This window comes from Drosophila albomicans, chromosome 3 (assembly GCF_009650485.2).
Source record: "Drosophila albomicans strain 15112-1751.03 chromosome 3, ASM965048v2, whole genome shotgun sequence".
Lineage (NCBI taxonomy): Eukaryota > Metazoa > Arthropoda > Insecta > Diptera > Drosophilidae > Drosophila > Drosophila albomicans.
The window spans coordinates 51067415-51088753 of NC_047629.2; the positions used below are offsets into that span (position 1 = coordinate 51067415).

Below are 21339 nucleotides of genomic sequence, written 5' to 3' on the forward strand. Positions count from 1 at the left end.
CCGTACGGTGCAGTATATTTTTTCAAATTATCATAAGAGTTACTTGTATATTTAAACAATATTCATTCTCAATGTAAGCTACTCAATAACAATATTATTTGTTTCATATCAAGCACTATCCATTTTTGAAATACGTCTATTAAGTCTTCTAGTGGAAATGGCCTTATACCTAATTATGTGTGGCCAGCCCAGCATATTTAGAGTCTTCAAATAATCGTAATATACTTTTGCGCTTGGCCACTTATCAGTTGTTAAATTATCAATATTTATCAATTTAAAAAGTTTACTGATAGCGAGCATACTTATGTTTATCAGTATGCAAAAGCCCATTGTCGCCAAATTTTGATATTAGTTGCTTACTGCCAAGTGAATGCGTGTCATTCTCGGTAAAAGACAAACAATGGAAACGTAAAGCGTAGTGAAAATTGTAAGAAAACACGTTATCAAAGGGTTTGACACAGAATAACAGTTGCATTTAAAAACATTGAGTTCACAGCGCATGTGTCGGTTGTAAGAACGCTATGAATGAACATGTTTGTGCTTTTAGCACACACCCTTGCTTTTAGCCCAACTCGGTCGCTCTCTCTTACTCTGTTTTTCGCTCTCTCGCGCAGCAGCTAACGGTGTATGTGTGGAAAAACTGCTACAACGGTATTCAAATCGAAATCGATAAGTACGCAAAGAACACAACGCGCAGCGTGAAAACGTAAAAATTCCCTAAAAAATTGATGAATAAAATAATTTTACAAACAACTAATTGGTAGACAACTTGATGCCACAACAAAGCATGTCCAAAAAAAGTGTTAGCTCCCAGAATTTCTTGTAAACGTAGTGCCAGGCATACCAACAAAAAAAAGAAAAACGAAAATCTTAAGAAGCTCTGTGCTCCAATAGAAATCGATACACGCCAGGAGACATGGGGCGGGGGAGCTGTTTGGGGGCGGGCAGCTTTAGTGAAAGTTTTCCATCAATTTGCAACATTAATTTCGATTATGTAAAATTGCATTTGAGCTGATTGCAGTCGCGACTTTTCTTATATTTAGCTCACGCATTTATTACATAAGCTTTTCTTTGGTAATCCATTAACTATACGCTTTTCTTTTCACCTCCTCCCACTCTCGCCCACTCTTCATTTGTCATTTGCAGCTGCTTGAGGTAATGTAAAGCCATTTTTGATTGGAGCTCGAGATCAAGAAACCGCTTCCGCTTGATAGAACTGTGCCCAATTGTTGTGCTAGTAGCCAAGCTATCAGAATGCAGCCGCCGCCGCGTAAGGTATAAATCGGAAAAATCCATCAGATAAGAATCACACATAAATCGATAATCCTTATCACACAACATAAAACACAACACACTCAATTGATTTCTTTGAACCATGCAGGGTAACTATGTGAAATTCCTCAAGAATTTGCACACGGAGCAAGTGGCCAAGTTGCAGCTAAAGAATCAGCATGAGTGCGATCTACTGGAGGATATACGGCAGTTCACCATCAAGCGATCTGCCATTGAGAAATCATATAGCGAAGGGCTGCTCAAGATCTCGTCGCAGTATCTCAACAAGAAAATCCCAAATATACCCGACATCAAAATGGATGGCATGGAGGAGCGTTGGTAAGGGCTCAAATTGTATTCCAATTTTGGGATTTTTTAACCTTTCCAAACTCTGTATTCTTATTAGGAATATGTGGAGCGTTTGGCGCACAGTGCTGGAGGAGAATGAGAAACTGGCTCGTGCTCGACTGGCTGCCATTGAGGTGTTCCAGCAACAGATTGCCGACGAGGCCAAAGTGCTGCGGGATTATAAGCTGGCCATTGCCAAACGTTCCCTTTCGGGCATTGTCAATGTGCAGAAGGAACTGCATTTGAGCGTTGGCGATGTGGACAAGACCAAAAAGTCCTATTTCGATGAGGAGCACTGTGCACACGATGTTCGCGACAAGGCCAAAGATATTGAGGAGAAGTTGAAGAAGAAGAAAGGCTCGTTTTTCCAATCCATCACATCACTGCAAAAGAATAGCGCCAGAGTGACTTCCCGCAAGGAATTGCTCGAGGAAAAGTCTTCGGGAGCACGCAATGATTACGTACTTAGTCTAGCTGCGGCCAATGCACATCAGAATCGCTACTTCACCGTCGATTTGCAGACAACGATGACAACCATGGAGAATTATGTATTTGAGCGAGTCGCCGAGTATCTTATGCTAATGGGGTGAGTAACACAAATGGGTAATTAATTAGCTAATACTTTTCTTTGGGTAACACAGAAGTAGTAAATATTTTCTTATGAATCTCATAAAATTGTCTTATATTTGTTATTGTTCTCTAGAGATGTATATGTAAAAAGTAGTTTAATTCAGCTTTGCTGCCCACACAGTTCACATGCGGGTACATCACTGTATCAAAGGTTTTCTCTTTTCAAATTAACACACTTACAGAGACGCCACTGTACGAGAGTGCTTCGTAATTCGTTTCTCTTTTCAACTAATTTGACTATGAAAGACTTGTTTGTGTTTCTCATTACTCATGTCATATTTAATTCAAGGGATTCTAAAATGCATTTCTGCATCTTTTAGTGATTATTTGCTTAGTATTAACAAATGAAATTAAGCCAAAAAGAAACACTTCATTTACAGTTAATTAAATGAAAATGTATAACGAATTTAAACCGAAATGGCTACAATCGTAATCTTTAAATTTATATTATTGCCGTTTTTTAGCTTCTTAACCCACCCTTATATGAGACGTGTTCAATAAATTAATAAAATTAGGGTGTTAAAGGCATTCTTCATGGTTCTTCAGAGAACCTTATCGGATTGGCATCGATAAGATTGTTTATTTTCTCATAATTCAAGCTCTTGTTGTACAACAAAATCGTGACTCTTCAAATATTAAGTTCCTAAGTGTTACACATTGATTGGTATCCGGCAGTCAAATGCAATATTTATTAATAAACGTGCTTATCAATTATTCTTCCAGACGCACAGAGCTGCTCACCTGCTCGGCCACGCAGAACAGCTTCGGCAAGATACGGGATCAAGCGCAGCAGTTGACGAGGGAGTACAATCTGCAGTGTTGCTATCTGTTCTATCCGGTGCTCAAGCAGCACATTCAGTACGACTTTGAGGCATGCGATAATGATCCGGTGCGTAAGGTGACCGCAGAGCATGATTCTGCAGCCGAGACGTTGACCAAGGAGGCAAAGAACTTGGCTGGACGTGTGGTGAAGGAAAATGCTTCAATACGGGAGTATGCCAAGAAGTTGGCATTGTGTCAATCACTGAGGGATGCTGGTCAACGCACAGATCCCAACGATCCAAATGGCCCAGATCTAGATACCAAAATCGATGAGTTCCGTGACCAAATCCGTCGCTCCGAGACGGAAAAAGCAAAGGCCGAGGCGTGTCTGCAGTGTCTGCGCGATGGCGGCATCAATGTGGATGAATGGGTGCAGGAGGCAGAGATTATGGGTGTGCAGGAATTAACACGCTCCGCCAGCTCGATTTCCATGCGCACCGATGCTTCCGGACAGGGTGAAAATCCCAGCTCAGATTCGTTCTACGACAGCGACAAAGAGGAGGCAGCCGGTGGGGCAGCTGCTGCTGCTGCTAAACCCAAACAGGAGACACAACTGTCACGGGATCGCACCTTCAGTGACAGCGATGAGGAGCCAGAGGAACGCGAACGTGCTCCGCCATCGACTGCGGCACCTGTGCCAATGATGGCGGCCAGCGGAGGCGGCGGTGGTTGGGACGATCCAACTGAGGTCAATTGGGATGCCGAGGAGGAGGATAAGGATGATCCCATTGTGCCAGAGCCCAAGGAGGCCATCTTCAAGTGCACAGCTCTCTACAGCTACACGGTGAGTAAAGAGTTTCGAGGAGTTGTGTTTAGATGCTAATTATATTCGCTGTTATGCTTTGCAGGCACAAAATCCGGATGAGTTGACCATCGTTGAGAATGAACAGCTTGAGGTGGTGGGCGAGGGCGATGGAGACGGTTGGCTGCGTGCCCGCAACTATCGGGGTGAGGAGGGTTATGTGCCACACAATTATCTGGACATTGAGCAGGATGCGGCCGGTGGCGCCTTTAATGGTAGTTCAGGCAATCAATTGCGCTCACAAATCTCATTCTCATCTGTCGATTACACCGTTGACAATGAAGATCAAACGGTGGACTCTATGCAATCACCCGACCAGGTCTCTGTCATAATGGCGCCACAGAAGCGCGTCAAATCCGATGTGGAATGGTGCATTGCGCTCTACGATTACGATGCAACCGCCGAGGATGAGCTGACCTTCGAGGAGGGCGACAAGATCAAGATCATTACGAAGACAGCGCACGGTGTCGACGATGGTTGGTGGGAGGGTGAACTGGATGGTAAATTTGGCAATTTCCCATCGCTGGTCGTTGAGGAGTGCGATGAGATGGGCGAGCTGCTCAGCGATGGTGGCGACGAGTCTCCGCCACCGATGGCACCACCCAACTTTGCCTTGCCCCCGGCGCCCGCACTGCCGCCAGAGTACGCACAGGAGCTGTCTGACATAACGGAGGATATGTTTGCCTCACAGGATACAGCTGGTGAGTATTTAAAATTTAAATATGTAATTATTCATTGTAAGCTGACTCGTCATCTACTTGTTTTCATTGCGCTTCAGATGAGGATAGGGACAGCGGTTATATACCAAATGGCGCTGCGGCTCCTAGCATGCCTCCGCCAGGTAAATAAGATGCATATACAAGCTTACACCTTTCCTCTCTCTCTCGATCAATCTCTCTATTGTCTTATTTATATCACTACCAATACTCAACTCTCTTATATTTACACTCAATATCGATTCCTCTAGTACTATATCATTTTTATTTCACTAAACACAAAACAAAAACCAAAAAAAAAAAAAAGTATTGTTATACCTGCTTCTATATTCTCTAGAGGTACCTAAATTTATTCTTCAAGTGCAGCTCGTCTAACTACTAACCACTACCAAATACTCGTAACCACCACCAACAAAAAAAAAAATAAACCACTATCATCACTGTAACTATTCTCCACCACTCTCCGTACTCTCCGTTAATGTGCTATCCAAAACTAAAAACAAAAACCAAAAAACGAACTTTAATGTTTTATCAAAACTATGTCTATGAAAATGTGTTGAGAGAAGTGTAAAAGGAAAGAACTTAACTACAATTCTTTACAGTGTTCTTTAGGCTTATCAACGTGTGTCCTCTATGTGTGTGTTGGTGTTACCTGCTATGCCACTGTCTACGATTCCATTCTCAAGTTTCGATTGAGTTTCGAATTCTTTATTATTTCTTTTGTAATATACAATATATATAAATACTACTACATATGTGTAAAAGATTCTTTTTGATATCGTATCGTTGAAAAAACCATTCTAATTGATTCTATAAGCCACAGTTTGTTTTCCAACTACTTACTATACTTTTTGACTCAGTGTATTTTATGACCAAAAATTTGATGTACTTTTAAATGTTTCTCATCTCAACTGTTGCCTGTTTTCTATCTCTACCCCTTTCTTGATTAAACAACTATATAATCACTGTAATATTTGGGTATTTTGTGAAGGTTTCAAAAATATATTAAAAATCCCACTCTCCATTTTAAAAGTAAAATCAATTCTTTCTATCCTAATTCAAGAACTTTTATGATATACTACTATAAGCATGAAGACTTGAAGTACTTCTAGTCAGAGTCAGAAAAATCCTAAGTATAAAACAGTAATCAAAAAATAAATTTTAATATTCTTCCCACATTATCCTTGTCAAAAAATAAATCAAGCCTTAATAAATTGCATGCGCATGAGGCCCAATCAATCCACCTAAACGCTGAATAAAATTGTGCAAATATCATTTCGATTTGATGTATGTATAATGTATTTATTTTTCAAATCATTTTGTTTACCCTTTATATGTACGTGTATTCAGCCCTAGAGCGTATTCCTTTAGTTCAAGATCTTGTATATCACTTTAGATTGAGCCTTTAACGTTCTACACACTTGACTAAGGATTTTTCTTTGAATAAATATGTATTTAAATAATTATAAATTCGAGTAACGACAAAGAGACTAAGTGAAATATTTTTCTCTGCTTTTATTTAATGCAAACTCAGTTCTTATACAAGAGCCTGGCATGGAGGTAACATAAATTAAGAAAGTAAAATACTTTTAAATTTATTTAATTAGTAATTTTATGTATTTGCAGGACGATTTAAGTGACGATGGGAAGTCACCGCCAAGCATGCCGCCCCCACAATTAGCCAAGGGTCCGGAGGGAGGTGCGGCCAATGGCGGCGCTACTGCGAATACTTTGAACTTAGGTATGGCACAAATAATTGTTACCGCTGCAACCCCAATGGTTGAAGACGGTGCCGATAAATCTTTCCCACCAGTAGGAGAGAGTGATCAGTCAAAGTCCCCTGCGGCTAGCGATAAGCAGCAGCAACAACCCAAAGAGCAGCCCGTGGTCGTGGATAAAAAGCCCGATATTGTGCCGAAGCCAACGGCAAAAGTGTTGCAACAAAAGCCACAGCAGCAACAATCTCAACCAGCGACAACGACAACCGTAAAAGAAGGTAAAGTTGCTGTCGATGGTGGCGGTCAAGTGGGGCCAGCTGTAACCATAACACTGACAGAGTATCATGTATCCTGTAACGCAGAGGATCAACCGTCTAGCCAGGATGCCACTGACTCGGCCTCCGATGATGTGCCCGTCCTTCCCGAAGCCGAGGATCCCTTCACCGAGAAATCTAATTCCGGCGCTTCGGCATCTGAAGGCGGCAGCAATGCCTTTGAAGCCAACTTTGAGGCCAATTTCGATGCTAATTTCGATGATGCATTTGCCGGAGGCGGCGGCGGAGGTGGAGGTGGAGGCGAGAAGTCTCACGACTTGGATATGAATTGCGAGGCAGCTGCCGAAGATGTCATTGAGGCACCCAAGCAGGTGGTCGGTGGAAGAGCTAGCATACCGGAGGAATTGGACTCCAATCAATTGGCTCGTTTGGAGAATCTAAAAGAATCGAACGCCTAAAGAATGTCAATGTCTTAGTCTCCAGCTTGTCGACTTTAATGTTGTTCGTTATCTATTAGGCACTCAAGCAAGAGCACTATACCTTCTATATAGACTATACTCACGGTCAGTTATAGAACAACCACCACCAGCAGCAACACCACTGAACAAACCGCTCTGTTTGCATTTACGAATGTCTCTACACAGAATGCTAACCGAGAGAGAAAGAGACGCTTTGTCTTCTAATCAAATACACAAAACAATTATATGCAATAATCAATGAAGTAACAAAACATAATACAACGACGCCATAGTGTACACAGCTCAATGATCGACAACCACCATATACATCTAGATATACTTACATATATCATACATAAATACTTCATATATCACTGTTTATATATGTATATTAGTTTGTAATATGTTAAACTCTCTGAAATGCAAATGATAAGTATAACAGGCGTGTTCCGAATTCCACAATAGCAACAAATTCAACACATTATACAGAGGATCGCGATATCTTTTGATATATAGCTCAAACTTGAACGTTTCGTAAAGAATACTTAATCTGTTTCTTTGTAGAATTGTTGAGAAAGTGAAATTCGGAATGCGTCTTTATATATAGGTATATTGAAATATGTATATTATAATCGTTTTTTGGATAGGCAACTGTCGCAATCGTTGTACTTGTAGTTCTCTCTCAGTCCCCGAAAAGGATGTTCGAATATCATCAGTTAATAATCGAGCAATAATAAGTATAAATATATATGTGTGTGTATATATCTAAGTCAACTATATGATAACATATATGTATTAGCGAAAGACTATATATTTTAAATTGTTTCAACGCTTAATTAACAATAGCAATATCAGCCAAAAACAACAAGTATGTACTTCAACTAGCTCAGAGATATTTATTATGGTTTGCTGAACACACGGATATCAGAATATATTTTAATGTTAGCACATCTATGTAACTTACATATATAAGGAATTGTGACCCATCATAGGAAATTTCACTTTATTATTTCCCGAATATATAAGCACTATAGCATTGTTGTATGTTGTTATTTAAAGTTGATTCTAATTAGTTAAATTATTTGCGTCTTTCGGAGCGAACAAGTTTAGTCAAATTATCTCGGTTTATACCTGAAATGCCTAATCAAATTTTGCAAATCGAATAACTAAAAGAAAAAAAAAAACCAAATACTCAAAGCTTAGATCACAAGATTAAACTGATTATAGTATGAGCAAAAACTCTCTTAAAGTTAATTTACTGAAATAAATAAATAAAATATATATATCTATATATTAACAAATTAATTAATTCAAATATACCGCAACGTATTGAGTTGTATGTTATTTTCATGAGAGATCATACAACTTCAATTTAATGAACAAATAAATAAATTAACACATTACTTGCAGAAAATAAAGTGTGTTTTTATTATAGATTTTATTTAACAGATCCCATTTTCCCATTTCTCCCAATAAAAAGATTTTCAGATTTTAATTTTTTTACATATCTTTATTCGTATTCGCTTCATTTGCAATATTATTATAATTATCTTCTTGGTTTGGATGTTTCCCATTGTCTTTATTTGACGCATTTAATTTAGCATTCAACTTAATGTTATAGGTTCTATTTGGTTTTCATTTTTGTTTTGATTTTCATCGTTCTGTAACATTTATTGCGTGTTTAGTTTTTGTTTTGTTATATGTGTATTTATTTTTATACGCTATAGATATTTCTTTATATTTTTGTCTTTTACTTCTTCTTCGTCTTCGTCTTCTCTTCTGTTTATCCTTATCCCATTTTTTTTTATTTATTTTTATATATATATAACGAAATTAACACAGTCAAAATTTGTGATCAGTGATCAATCATTACATACGCATTACGCTTTAAATTATTTATTCTTTTTTTGGTTTTTTGGTTTTTGTTTTTAGCTTATTTATTTTTTGTTTTCTTTCTTCGGTTTTATTTCCTTCTTTTCTTTTAAACAGTTGCATAATGCCTGCTTATCTACTATTTCGGGGTATTATACTGGGTTGGTTATTTTGAGCAACGAAAATAATTGGTGCAGTAAGTATACATAAAAATCAAAAGTAATGCCTGATATAGAGATAGAGTATGAAATAGAGAGAGGGAGAGATTAAGGAGAAGTGAGATTGAACAAATTGTAATTGACGAGAGGCCAACTTGGGAATCAATAATTAAAATACAAATTATGATAAGAATTGACTGCTTCGTGGGAGTTTGTTGTTCTTGTTCTTGTTGTTGTTGTTGTTGGCTGCTGACAAGGTGAATAATCATAACAAATATTCATTTATTGCAATTAGGAACTTTTATTTAATGGACGGATAAACAAAAAATTATAGATACCATATTTATAGCATTTTAGCAACTGTCATCATGGTATAAAAAATCAGTTAAACTTCAAGTGAATCGCAGAAAATTAAGTGAGTTATATAAGTCTGCAGCAGTCCGAAATAGTTTTGAGTTGTGCTGAGATAATTGAGAATGATTGTGAGTGTTTAGAAATAGTATTGCTAAATGCTTGAGCAACAAATCAAATGGATAATTTATATAGTATTTGAGGACTTGATTCAATTTGAATTTGGGATCTTCTTTTGCCATCTAGCTGTTAAATAAAAATTGTAAAAAACAATTTCGAATACAAAAAACTACAATAAGGTGTACAACCATAAGTATGTTTAAATGTGTGTGTATGTGTGTGTGTGTGTAGTTGATGTTGCAAGTTAATTTGTGCAATTTTCCAATGTTTTGCATTTATTTGTTGTTTTTATTGGATGGGGAATACCAACTATCAATAATTATATTTGTTTCATAAACATTTCATTACATTATTTTTTGGGTTGCATTAAAAAAGTTTTTTTTGGTGCATTTTTATGAAATATATGTATGCTTTTGTGTGTGTGTCTGTTTGTGTGTGTGTTTGGGAAGTGTTTTATAATTATACTTATTTGCATTTGCATTTGTGATTTCTGTTTTCTGTTTTCTTTGTTTTCAACTCCAACTAAATATATTTAACTTATGTTTGTAACTGGTTTTCTTTTATTTTAGTTGTTTTTGCTTATCTAAATACTTTAGAATTTCATTTTGAGACCATCATACATACATATATATAATACATACATTATTATACATAATCTATACGCACACAATGTAATTATTACATCATGTACATACATGCAACATCATGTTTTATATACGAGTATGTATATGTAACTCTATATATGTATACATATTTAATTTCTCATATTTTCATCATCATCATCATCGTCATCATCATCATTATATAAAACGTTGGTGTTGGTGCCCTCGTCTAAGCGAAACGGCACCAAAAATGCTTCAAACATTTCATTGTGTTGTTCTTGTTTTTTTTGTTGTTCTTTTGTATATAAGTAATTTAATTTAAGGGCTTGTGTCATTATTTGTCCTAAATGCTTTGCCGCTTATTTCTTTGGTTTTTGTTTTAGTTTTTAGTATTAATTTTATGTTTCTCTTTTCTTCGAGTTTTCATTTATTTTCTATTCACTTTGTTTTTTATACTTAAGTACAACTAAATTGTAACAAATTATATAATTAACTAGGTGTAGAGTAAAAAAGAATATGAAAAAGTAAATACAATTACATAACTTAATTAGTTGTCATTGTTCTTTTGTTTATTTAAAAATGCTCAGCTATTTGTTAACAACTAAAATGTTTTTGTTTAATTTTGTTTTCTTTGGAAATACGCTCCGAAACCGTTGAGCAGCTATTTGTTGTTGTTCTTGTTGTTTGTTGTTGTTGTTTTTGTTGTTGTTCGCTTTTGCATAGAACTTTATTATAGATAAACCTATGCATTATACATATTTACTCTTTCAAATTCACTTATTTCTCTGTGTTCAATTTATAAACATTTTGATTTAACTATTTTGTTATGACTTCAAAATCATTCTCTTTTTTTTATTTTTTTTTGTTGCATACGAGTATAATTGAATTTCGACATCTGTATAGCTACAAAATATATGTGTATATATACGCATATATGTATATATACTTGAATTTTGTCTTTATCACCGATTTCACTTGATGTCGAGTTGCGTTTACTGCCTGATTTCTGATTCTGATGCTAGCTATTTATTGAAAAAATTGTGTTCCTAAGAATAATCTTCATCTGCTTCTTCTTCTACAGTTTATTCCTCGTTTGTTGTTGTTGTTTTTGTTTTTGTTGGTAGATGTAAATCAATTGCAGTTGCTTTATTTCAAATCCATGTATGTAAGTACTTGGCTCCAACTGATCCTTTCGACTCTCCTTCTATGTTTTTCTTTTGTAGCATATAAAAATGTAAGTATGTGAGTGTGTCTGCGTGTGTGTTTGTGTCTGTGTGTGTCTAGAAAGTTAATAAAGTAATTTTCGCTCAGATGCTATATTTTTTGTTTTTGGGTTGGATTATAGGTGTGGTTAAGTGTGTGTGTGTAGATCAATCAATTGTGTGCAAAACCATCGATAATACTAGCCTGAATGTCAATCTCGATTATATATCTACAAATATGCGATATATATATCTATAATGTGTACTTCACGATAGTAGTAACGATCGATTTGCCCTAGCATGATGTTATAGGTAGTACGAGTATTTTTAAGGGTAACTGTGCATTGTTGACTGTGTAGAATTTGCTATTTGTCTTCGATATTCTCATCTCCAAAACATTTAGACAATATATACTATATATATGTATATATATTGAGCCTAGAATTTAGTTTTTCATATTCACTTCCACTTCATTCGATTTATTCTCTTATTCTTTACTTGGGATTACTGTGTATATAAAATAATTTGTTTTTGGTTTTTTTTTCGTTTTTGTTTTTGTTTTTGGTTGGTTTACATATAAAAAACTCGTGCTACATATAGGTGCTTAAGTATGTTATGTTATTGTAAAGTACATCCATAACATACATACATATGAAATATATATATATATATATGTATATTGTATCGTATATATATATATATCTATGTGTATTATGTGTGTTTATGATGCTGCTTCTATATTAGGTGTGTATTTCTCTTTGTGTTTTTCTGTGTGTCTCTTGTATTATCCATATCCATAAATTATTAGATGCTACTCATTTGTGTGGTGTATACCTCAGCTTTAGCTAACTGTACAAAAAAACTTTAGCCTTAGATTCACATCTCGTCTTAGCTATTAAATTAAAATTTATTGATGATATTCTCTTTAATGATCTCGATAAATGTTTATCTCTTTGCTTAGTTTTGTGCCAGGTTTTTTCTTTCTTTCTTCTTTAATTTATTGAACTCACTTGCCTTTGCTTTTTTTAACTAAATATTTTCAGTGACTTATTGAGGAACTTCACCAAAACTTTAAATATGTTTACGGTGTGACTGTGTGTGTGTCTGTGTGTTAGTGTATTAGTGTGTGTGTCTACTAAGCTAAATTGAATGGTGCATTTGTCTATACTGCTATATTAATCGCTTTATTGACTGTTTGAACGTTTTTCTTCTTGTTGTTGTTTTTTGTTGTCTGAGTTACTTTAACTAGATGTAATTATATTAATTAGCTAATATTAATTAATTCTTAATTTCCTTGCGAAGTTTTGCTCCTACTTTGCTGTGTTTTTTTTCAGAATGTTTTTCTTTTTTAGTTTTTAATACAATATATACAACTGTTTCAAATTAATTTGCTATCAACTATCCTGTCTTTGTTAAACAACTATTTGTGATCCTTATAGGCTAGGTTCTTAGGCAGTTTCATTCAAATTTGTGTACATAAGTATCTAAACCTATTTATTTTCGATTTATATGTCATTTATTGATTTCACTTTGCTTTCAAAGTGTCATTTTAATTTGCTTTGTTTTTTAAATAATTGTATTGTTTTTATTTTTTATGGTGCCGCAAAGTTTTCTTGAAGATGGATTTTTCTGTGCAATTAAAATGTTATTTTTATTTTGTTATTGGTATTCTTATTTTTGCAATATTTTTTTCGTAGAATTTTCTATAAAAATTGGTGAAACTAAAGCCGTTTGTTTAAAAACCAAATTTCTTTATCGTTATCATCTCTTATTTGTTATCAACTATTTGCTTTTTTTGTTTATTCCCGATGCCTTTTGTTATCAAAAGGTGCCATTGAAAGTAATATTGTACATTAGAACTTTTCCTTTATTTTGTATTTATTTTTAATGTGCAAATTATTAAAAATTTAAGATTTTTATGGTCGAGTAATTTTAGGTTTTTTCATTTCATTTCATTTTTGTTTTTCGTTTTCATTTTTAAAATTAATTAAATGATTTCATTAATTTGTTTAAGTTTGATTTGCATTTTGAAAATTTATCGATTTAAATTCCTAAAAAATTTGGCCATTTTTCTTGGAAGCGCTAAAAAGTGGTCAGTTTTGAGAAATAAAACAAAAACATATTGGGTCTTTTTGTTGTTGTTGTTAAAGATAGAATTACAATTAACAGTGCGTGCAGCTTAAAAGGAGTTTCATGAACCACAACAAATAAAACTAAGGCTATGATTTAAATATAAATTAAAACTAAGTTTTTTGCCTAAACTAAGGAAGACTCTTCAAGTGTCTGCTTAAGGGAAGTAATTGGCAAAGGAAATCATTTCAAAAACGGGACAAACTGAAGAATGCCAAAGTCGAGAGCGATCGACTTGATAATTCCCTATAGCCAAATACAGATATAATTTCAGTATTATTATTTGATATTAGACAGACGCTCGGACAAATATAATTATATCATATGCTTTGGTGTAGCTACAGGGTTTTATTTTTGATTAACTCAAATGGTTGAAAAGTTGACTTCTGGTTCATTTATATTCACTTATGTAAATTGCATCGGGTGTATTAAAGTTTTGAATTATGTGAGTCTGAAATAAATTTGTTTTTGACTGTGCTATTATTTGCTTTTGCATTTGTAATTATCTATGTTGAGACTTTTTCACGAGATATTCTTTTCGTTCTTTTTTTTTGTTTATATTTAATTTGCTTTGTTTTTTTTTTTACTTTCTCTACTATTTGCTATATTTGCTGCTTTTGATTATTCATCGTGTTGTTGTTCTTGTTGTTATTTTCTTCTTACTTCTAGATTTATCTGCTTTGGTTTCTCTCACGTAATTCTATTTAACAATATCCTTTGCTCTCCGTCTCCATAATATGTGTGTCCTTTTCTTGTAGTATTTAACAATAATATGTTGCTTTTGCATTTCTTTTGTTTATATCGCTAGTTAAAATTAATTTTGGTTAATGTTTTTTTTGTGTATTTTTTTTGTTTTTTTTTTTTGTTTTTGGTTTTTTGTTGTTTTTCAGCGCGCTGCATAGTTTGACTCTCACGTGCGCTGTTCACTTGTCGTCTCCTGCATCTGTCCTTCAATCTGCGCATCCTGGGCGTTTATTCCTCCCCAAGCAAGACGAGATCGTCGGCAACGACGTCACTCACATGAAGGTAGATGATCCAATACATGAGATTGAAGCATACGAAGCAAACAGGAAACACAATACGCGAGTATTTGTCGATATCCGAGGGCGTAATGCCAAGGAGTTTGTTAATATCCTGCGGGGGGAAACAATATATTTAGTATATATTCGATGAACCATGCACAGTGCAAGCTCGAAGTGGTTAAACATTCTATTTTTTAGTATTTTTTACATATATTACAAGCACACTTTTATGTATTCAGTATGAAAATATACTGAATATTTTTATATCAATATTACAAACAATTTTATATATATTTAGTATGAAAATATACTGAATATTATTTATAATAATAAACAAATATTCAGTATACAAATATACTGAATATTTTTATATTTATATTACAAGCACTCTTTCATATATTCAGTATGAAAATATACTGAATATTTTATTTTAATATTACATATATTAAGTATGAAAATATACTATAAAATATACTGAGTATTTTTTATACTAATATTACAAGCACTCTTTCAAATATTCAGTATGAAAATATTCTATAAAATATTATAAGCTCTCTTTCAAATATTCAGTATAAAAAAATATTGAATATTTATATACTAATATTATAAGCATTCTTTCAAATATTCAGTATGAAAATATACTATTAAATATACCGAATGCTTTTTATACTAATATTACAAACACTGTTTTAGATATTCAGTATGAAAATATGCTATAAAAATATACTGAATATTTTCTATAATAATAATCACTTTTTTAAATCACTTTGTCGAGCTTGCACTGCTTTAAAAATTTCAATTCTTTTTCGAATTCGATTCAATTGTTTGATTTCGTAAATGATTTAGTGACCCTCGTATTTTGTTTTGGTTTTTGGATTGTGCCGCATCATGTACGATCTTTACCTTTACCTTTTTTACTTTGCCCGGATGGAGTAAATGTGCGGGCACCGCTGCCTCTGGATCACCGCCGGCATCTGGTGGGCCACCACCACCGCCCCCAGCACCACCGCCAGGACCAGCGCCGCCGGGCGCCGGGCCAGGTCCATGCGACTGAGGTCCGCCACGACCGCCATTCACCGTGTTCTCCAACGTGCCGCCCTTGGAGTGTGCCTTGGGGTCATGGACCTTGAATCTCACCTCCTGGAACAAGGGTCCCACTATCGAGCAACCGCGCGTACCAACGTTTTGTTGGATATTTGAAAAGCCGATTGGGCGGTTACTCACTGTTTGCTTGGGCGCATGCGGATGACCATGGCTGTGGGCATGGTGACCATGCCCATGTCCATGCTCCGGGCCGGGTCCGCCTCCGACATTCGGATTCGGATTGGCCTGCTGCTGCACACCATCGAGCTGTTGCTTTTTTTGTTCAGCTATCTTTTGGATCGCCATAAATCTTTGTTTTCGCATTTGAATTCGTTTTGCCATATAGCCGACGGTGGCGTATTCTATGATTGCGATATGATTTGAATATAGTTTCGAATTGTTGTTGTCAGTTTTAAGTATTGAGAGATAGTTTGATTTTTTTTTTTTTGATTGATTGATTGATTGATTGGTTGTAATGCGATTGATTGGATTGATTTTGATATTGAGATGGGGGCAAACGGACGGTGGCGGTTCGGAGGGGTTGATGGCGGATGCACAAAATTTTGAATCAAGTCGCGTTCCATATGAGTTTTAATGATGGTTTTGTTGATAGTTGATTTTTGGTTGTAGTTGTTGTTGGTTGTAGTTGTTGTAGTTGTTGTTGTTGTAGTTGTTGTTGTTGTCAATAGTTGGATTGTTGCACAGTTTGTAATTTTGAAGTACGGTTTGGAACAGTATAGGGAAAATGGAGCGTTTTTTGGAATATATTAATTTTTTTTTTGACATTTTTTTTTTTTTTTTTTTCGATATACATAGATGTACATAAATTTATGTACATATACGTATATTTAAGAATATATATTATTTAAATAAATTTGAATAAAATAATAAATATTGTGATTTATGAATATTCTGTTGATATGTTGAGGGATTGTAAATAAAATGGGGTCTTTGGAGCAGCCTTAGAAGTTAGAAAGCAAGTTAAAATAAAGCAGTCGAGAGTGCTCAACCAGCAGATACCCTGTACCGAGATCAGGGGTTAGCTAAGTGCAATATATTACTATACAAATTGTTGAGAGAGTAGTTGGCAAATATAGTTGAAAAGCAAATTTATGGATTAATAAATTCTTTGTACTAAGTTGAATTTATGTAGTACTTTAAAAGACTTTAAATAGCAAATATTATATATTTCTTATGGACTGTCTTTACTCGATTTGGGTACAGGGTATAAATAGTTAGCTCGAAGCAATTTCGCCCCAGTGTAATTGATGGTTTTACAAATAAAAATGTTAAAGAAATTATTCTTTTCGTTAGCCAGGCAAAGGAAAAAAGTGAAAAGCGAGTGGTGTTGTTGTGTATAGTAGGTGTGTGGTGAAGGGTGTACTCGCATGAAGTACGCTGTACGGTGTACACTGTACAGTGTTCGGGTGTTCGGTGTTGAGACAGGTAAGTACAGACAGAGCGAGAGAGAGATAGAGATTCAGAATAATTAAAGTGTAGCGACTAAATGACTGTGAGTGTTAATGTATGTGTGTGGGTGTAAGTATAAGTGTAAGTATAAGTATAAGTATATGTGTGTGAGTGTGTATTAGTGTCTGTATCTGTGTGCTTGTCAGTAACTGTCTGTCTGCTTCTCATGTTTTGTTGCTGTTTTTGTTGTTTGCTTTGGTTTAGTTTTGTATTTTTTGTTGTTGAGAAATGAGTGAAAAAAATTCATTTGTAAGCCAAATGGTTTATGTACAAATTTATATCTGCAGTTGAGACCATCATTCAAGGAAAATGTTTATGTGCGTGCCGTAAATGCAAATTCATTGAACAGTCGCCCGTGTAGAGGACACACACATTTCTGGTTACACATTACGTATACGCAATATTTTGTTTGGGGAGTACGTACCAATCCGAAGTAGTCCTAACATGCATCGGATAAACAAAAGGGATCCAACAATACTATACGAGTATGTTTATACTATGTATTTTTATGTCTCTAAACTTAGCTATAGTTATGTTATATACTTTTGGGGCGTGCTGTATTCATACGAGTAGAGTATATTTTTATTTTTATTTTTGCTTTTATTGGGGACGGGTTGAAGAAATGAGACGCTCGTCGAACTGGTTAGCCAACAATGAGGGGTGAGTATTAACGTTGAACGAGTAACTAACGAGTTGAACTACTTACCCCATCATAAGAACGTCTTTGCTGTAAATGCAGAGAATAGAACAGAAAACAAAAAACAGAAACGAAATAGACAGAGACCATCTATCATATCTTACCTAAAAACCTCAAGTTCTATCGTATACATTATATTTATGTTGCCATTCACATTTGCGATTACCATGTCTGGGTGTGTAAGACTTAGACTTGGCAATCCAAATGTGTTATCTTGTATTATGATTTTGGTTTGGCAACATTTCTTGAGGCTTTCGACTGATATATATGTTGATCTATCCGGATGCTATCAAGAGCACATCTTACTTGGACTTTTTATTTACAGTGTTCTGGTGTTCTTTCTCTTTTCTTATCTTTTTTTGTTTGTTCTTTTATTCAATTCAATCGCGACTCAAGCCAGGTGTGACGCAAGGCATGCTGGTTCATTTTCAATTTGTTGTCTTTTTCTTTTCATTTGCATTTGGATTTGCATTTTTTTTTTGCGCTCGGTATCAGCTCGTACCCTGGGCTGGAGATTAATGTTTGATTGTGTTTTTTCGTTTTTGATTTGGGTTTTTTTTTTGGATTTTAATTAAATTAAATTTAGCAGTTCGTAGTATTTTTTTTTTTGCGTTATTTTGTAGTGGAAGCTGGGCGTATATTAATATCTGGGTACCATTACAGGTTGAAGTGTGTTCGCTCATGTGCATTTTGTATGCAGTTCTCATGATTTTTGTTTGTTTTTTTTTTTTTTTTTTTTTTTTTTTTTTTTTTTTTGCTTTTTTGCGGTTTTGTTTGCTGGGTGCGCTGGAACACTAAGTCAACCTGAGGCGGCTACAACAATATACTATATAGAGTACAGTTAAGTGGAAGCTAAGAGGCTAAAATAATTTCATGGCATGCTTCGATTTTGTTGTTGGAGGCTCTCTAAAAGCATATTTCTGGTGTATGTTTGTGTGTTGCTAACACTGAGTCTAAAATATGTGAGCGTATGTGTATGTGTGTGTGTGTGTGTGGGAAATAGTGTGTAGGTGTGAGTGATGTGTTTGTGGAAATATTGTGGCCTTTACTTGGGCAACGCATATCTATGAATTTGCATACATTTTCCTTAGATGATAGTTGCATTGTTTCTTTGTATAGAAGAAATTAACAATAACATACAAATACGAAAAAAGAGATTTCATTTTTTTCATCTTGTTGACCTGAGTACAGTTTTAGTTGTAGGTTTTGTGTGAGTTGTTGCTTAAGATGTTAGGATTTTAAGAGAGAAAGTTTAAAAGTTAGAGCATTGATTCGACTTGAAATTGAAATGGTTCTTCTTGGATTTGAAATATATTTGATATTGGTTTTTCGTATACTTAGGTTCAATCAAATGTATTTCAAACTCTTCTTAATTATGAACGAGCCTTTTCTTTTTTTTTTTTTTTTTTTTTTTTTTTTTTGTTTTGGTAAAGTGCGCACATAATCTGATCATAAACAATTATCAGTACTCTACTTCCAGGATAATGTGAATTTGTAGAAATTTGAATACGAATTAATCGAATTTCATTTGCCAATCGCAAAAGTATAAAGAGATTTTTGAATTTTGAAATTTGGATCGAGAGCATTTGGTTTACTTTTTTGATACTTAGTAAGTATTGTTTAGAGAGGGTGATTTGATTGTAAGTATCTGTGATGTTTTGTGATGCTGCTGCAAAACGCGAAGCTGAAGAACAGTGTAAAAGTGTTTTTTAAGTAAGTTTGAAGATAAAGTGAAGGAAACCAAATGCAAAATTTTCTGTTTTCGTTTTTTTTTTTTTTTTGCATTGGCTGTGGCCTGAAACAGTTTCAGTTGTTTTTTTTTTCGGCCAACTTGAAATGAAATTATAAAAATGAATTAAATCATAGAATTGTAATAATAATTGAGTGTGTGTTCTTGTGTATGAGAAAGAGATAGTTAGATAGATAGAGAGATAGAGAGTATGATAGTAAGTTGTATATGCCCGTGTGGTGCTTTTTGTGGAATTGAATGGAAATTGTATTTTGGCTACTTTGAATTGGTTTTTGGTTTTGTATTGTTTGTTTGTTAAATGTTTTCGCTAGATTTTGTTTACCCAGTAGACTGGCAAAGACCATAACGAAGCATGTTCCCAGATAGACGTCAATCGACTTGACGTAAGAAATCTTTGGCAGCGCTGCATTTGTTGACGACATCAAAGTGGTCATTGTCAACACGGTTGTCACACCGAGCGCCACACGCGCCGGCGTTGCATTGCGATTGAGCCAAAATGATACCCATGATATAATAACGATCAGTCCAGAGGGTATGTAGATTTGTATAAGATAATAGCCCATCGAACGCACGAATTGAATTTCGCAGGCTAAACGTGAATAGTTGCCTGTTGATTATTATTGATTTCAGTTCAACATTTTTTTTTTTTTTTTTTTTTGATCATGATTGTCGTCGTTTTTTGGTTTGGTTTTTTGATTTGATTTGATGGTACAGTTTTCAAGTAAATACGTATAAATATATAAATATTTGTTCATTCATGAAACGAGATTGGGAGAGAAAGAGAAAAAGAGAGTAGAGAGTAATATATTATTAGTAAATGCTTTCGCATATCATTTCATTTTATGAAGTATATTAGAAATAAAAAAAACAGTTATTATTAACAATTATTAGTATGTTTTCTTCACTCAACTGAAAAGTAGTAAATATTCAAATAAAGTTTCCAATCAACACAGAGCAAAAGGGCTAAACCAAATAAATGAAATGAAAAGTTTTAACTAATTTAAGCATTTTTCATTAGAATGAGCGCATTATTAACGAAGATAACGAGGTATTCTTCAATGGCTGGCAACATTTGGGTCGCTGGCTCATTTTCGAAATATATATATTGTAAATCGACGGGTATCGATGGTAATAATCGAAATCAAAACAAGTTAACTATATAATAGAAATATGTGTGTGTGTGTATGCAATAGGTATAAAAAGTATGTGGTAAGGGATTATTGTATTATCACTTATGTAAGTAAGTAACAAGTTAAATAAAGCAATCGAAAAAATTGGATGAATTTGTAATGGACTTTTCGCAATTACTGTCAAACTTTTAATTTGTGCTCAAATTAAATAAAATACGTAACGCCGCAGTCGCCTACTTGCAATACTGCAAACTCTTTAAAGATATTTAATATTGTGTTTATTATTAAATAAATAATTTACTCTAAGTCGAACACCTCATGAGAATGACCGCAAATGTTGTTGGAATTGCTGTTAGAACAAAAAACAAAATTAGATAACAAATTTAAATAATATTTCGAATGAACAGAGATGAGCAGAGCTAGTCAAAGGCCCAGTTAGGCGCATTATTATTTTTTCTTATTTTTTGTTTTATTCCTACAAGAGATTTATTATTTATGTATGTAATACGAAACGAAATTTTAAAGATGAGAGCATGCTTGGGAGGGCGTCTTATATTTGATTTTTGTTGTTATATATTTTATTATATATATATGTAAGTATGTAGTAATTAGTTTTTGATTTCATTTTGATTTTGGTGTATTTTCATCTAATTATGTTAATCATTAAAAAAAGCTTGAATGATTTGCGTTTAGATTTTGTTAATGTCTTAA

The 21339-nt window shown here is 34.4% G+C and overlaps 2 protein-coding genes across 23 annotated transcripts in view; one reads left to right on the forward strand and one right to left on the reverse strand.

The window, feature by feature from the left end:
* Positions 1–611: 611 nt before the first annotated feature.
* LOC117568878 (protein nervous wreck) lies at positions 612–8258 on the forward strand. Of its 14 annotated transcripts, XM_034249778.2 has the most exons (12): positions 696–802; positions 1147–1275; positions 1382–1611; positions 1679–2206; positions 2974–3856; positions 3921–4089; positions 4159–4575; positions 4653–4715; positions 6125–6150; positions 6217–6586; positions 6671–7005; positions 7101–8258. In XM_034249778.2, the coding sequence occupies exons 2-12, from the start codon at positions 1255–1257 to the stop codon at positions 7155–7157; spliced, it is 3099 nt and encodes a 1032-aa protein (XP_034105669.1). In that variant the 5' UTR covers positions 696–802; positions 1147–1254; the 3' UTR covers positions 7158–8258. The 14 variants fall into 14 exon arrangements, with proteins under 14 accessions (XP_034105661.1, XP_034105664.1, XP_034105659.1 ...); XM_052004302.1 differs by having other exon boundaries at positions 695–802; positions 6217–8258; XM_034249770.2 differs by lacking the exon at positions 696–802 and adding an exon at positions 612–673 and having other exon boundaries at positions 3921–4575; positions 6217–8258.
* Positions 8259–8981: 723 nt separating this feature from the next.
* LOC117567321 (gamma-aminobutyric acid receptor subunit beta) overlaps positions 8982–21339 on the reverse strand; it is a 43847-nt gene continuing 31489 nt past the window's right edge. For 5 of the 9 annotated variants that reach the window (XM_052005829.1, XM_034247226.2, XM_034247220.2 and 2 more), the window contains 3 exons: positions 19821–20105; positions 15402–15943; positions 8982–14610 (listed from right to left, as the gene is read on the reverse strand). In XM_052005829.1, coding sequence (XP_051861789.1) covers positions 14449–14610; positions 15402–15943; positions 19821–20105 — 989 coding nt within the window. In that variant the 3' untranslated portion in view covers positions 8982–14448. The remainder of the gene's footprint in view (positions 14611–15401; positions 15944–19820; positions 20106–21339) is intronic. The other 4 variants (XM_052005830.1, XM_052005832.1, XM_034247221.2 and 1 more) reach the window with 1 other exon arrangement.

Excerpts from the sequence above, each read along its gene's own strand:
- LOC117568878 (XM_034249768.2), top strand. The coding sequence starts at position 773 with ATGCCACAACAAAGCATGTCCAAAAAAAGT. Across the intron at positions 1,612-1,678 it reads GATGGCATGGAGGAGCGTTG|GAATATGTGGAGCGTTTGGC; the intron begins GTAAGGGCTCAA and ends TATTCTTATTAG. Across the intron at positions 4,576-4,652 it reads TGCCTCACAGGATACAGCTG|ATGAGGATAGGGACAGCGGT; the intron begins GTGAGTATTTAA and ends ATTGCGCTTCAG.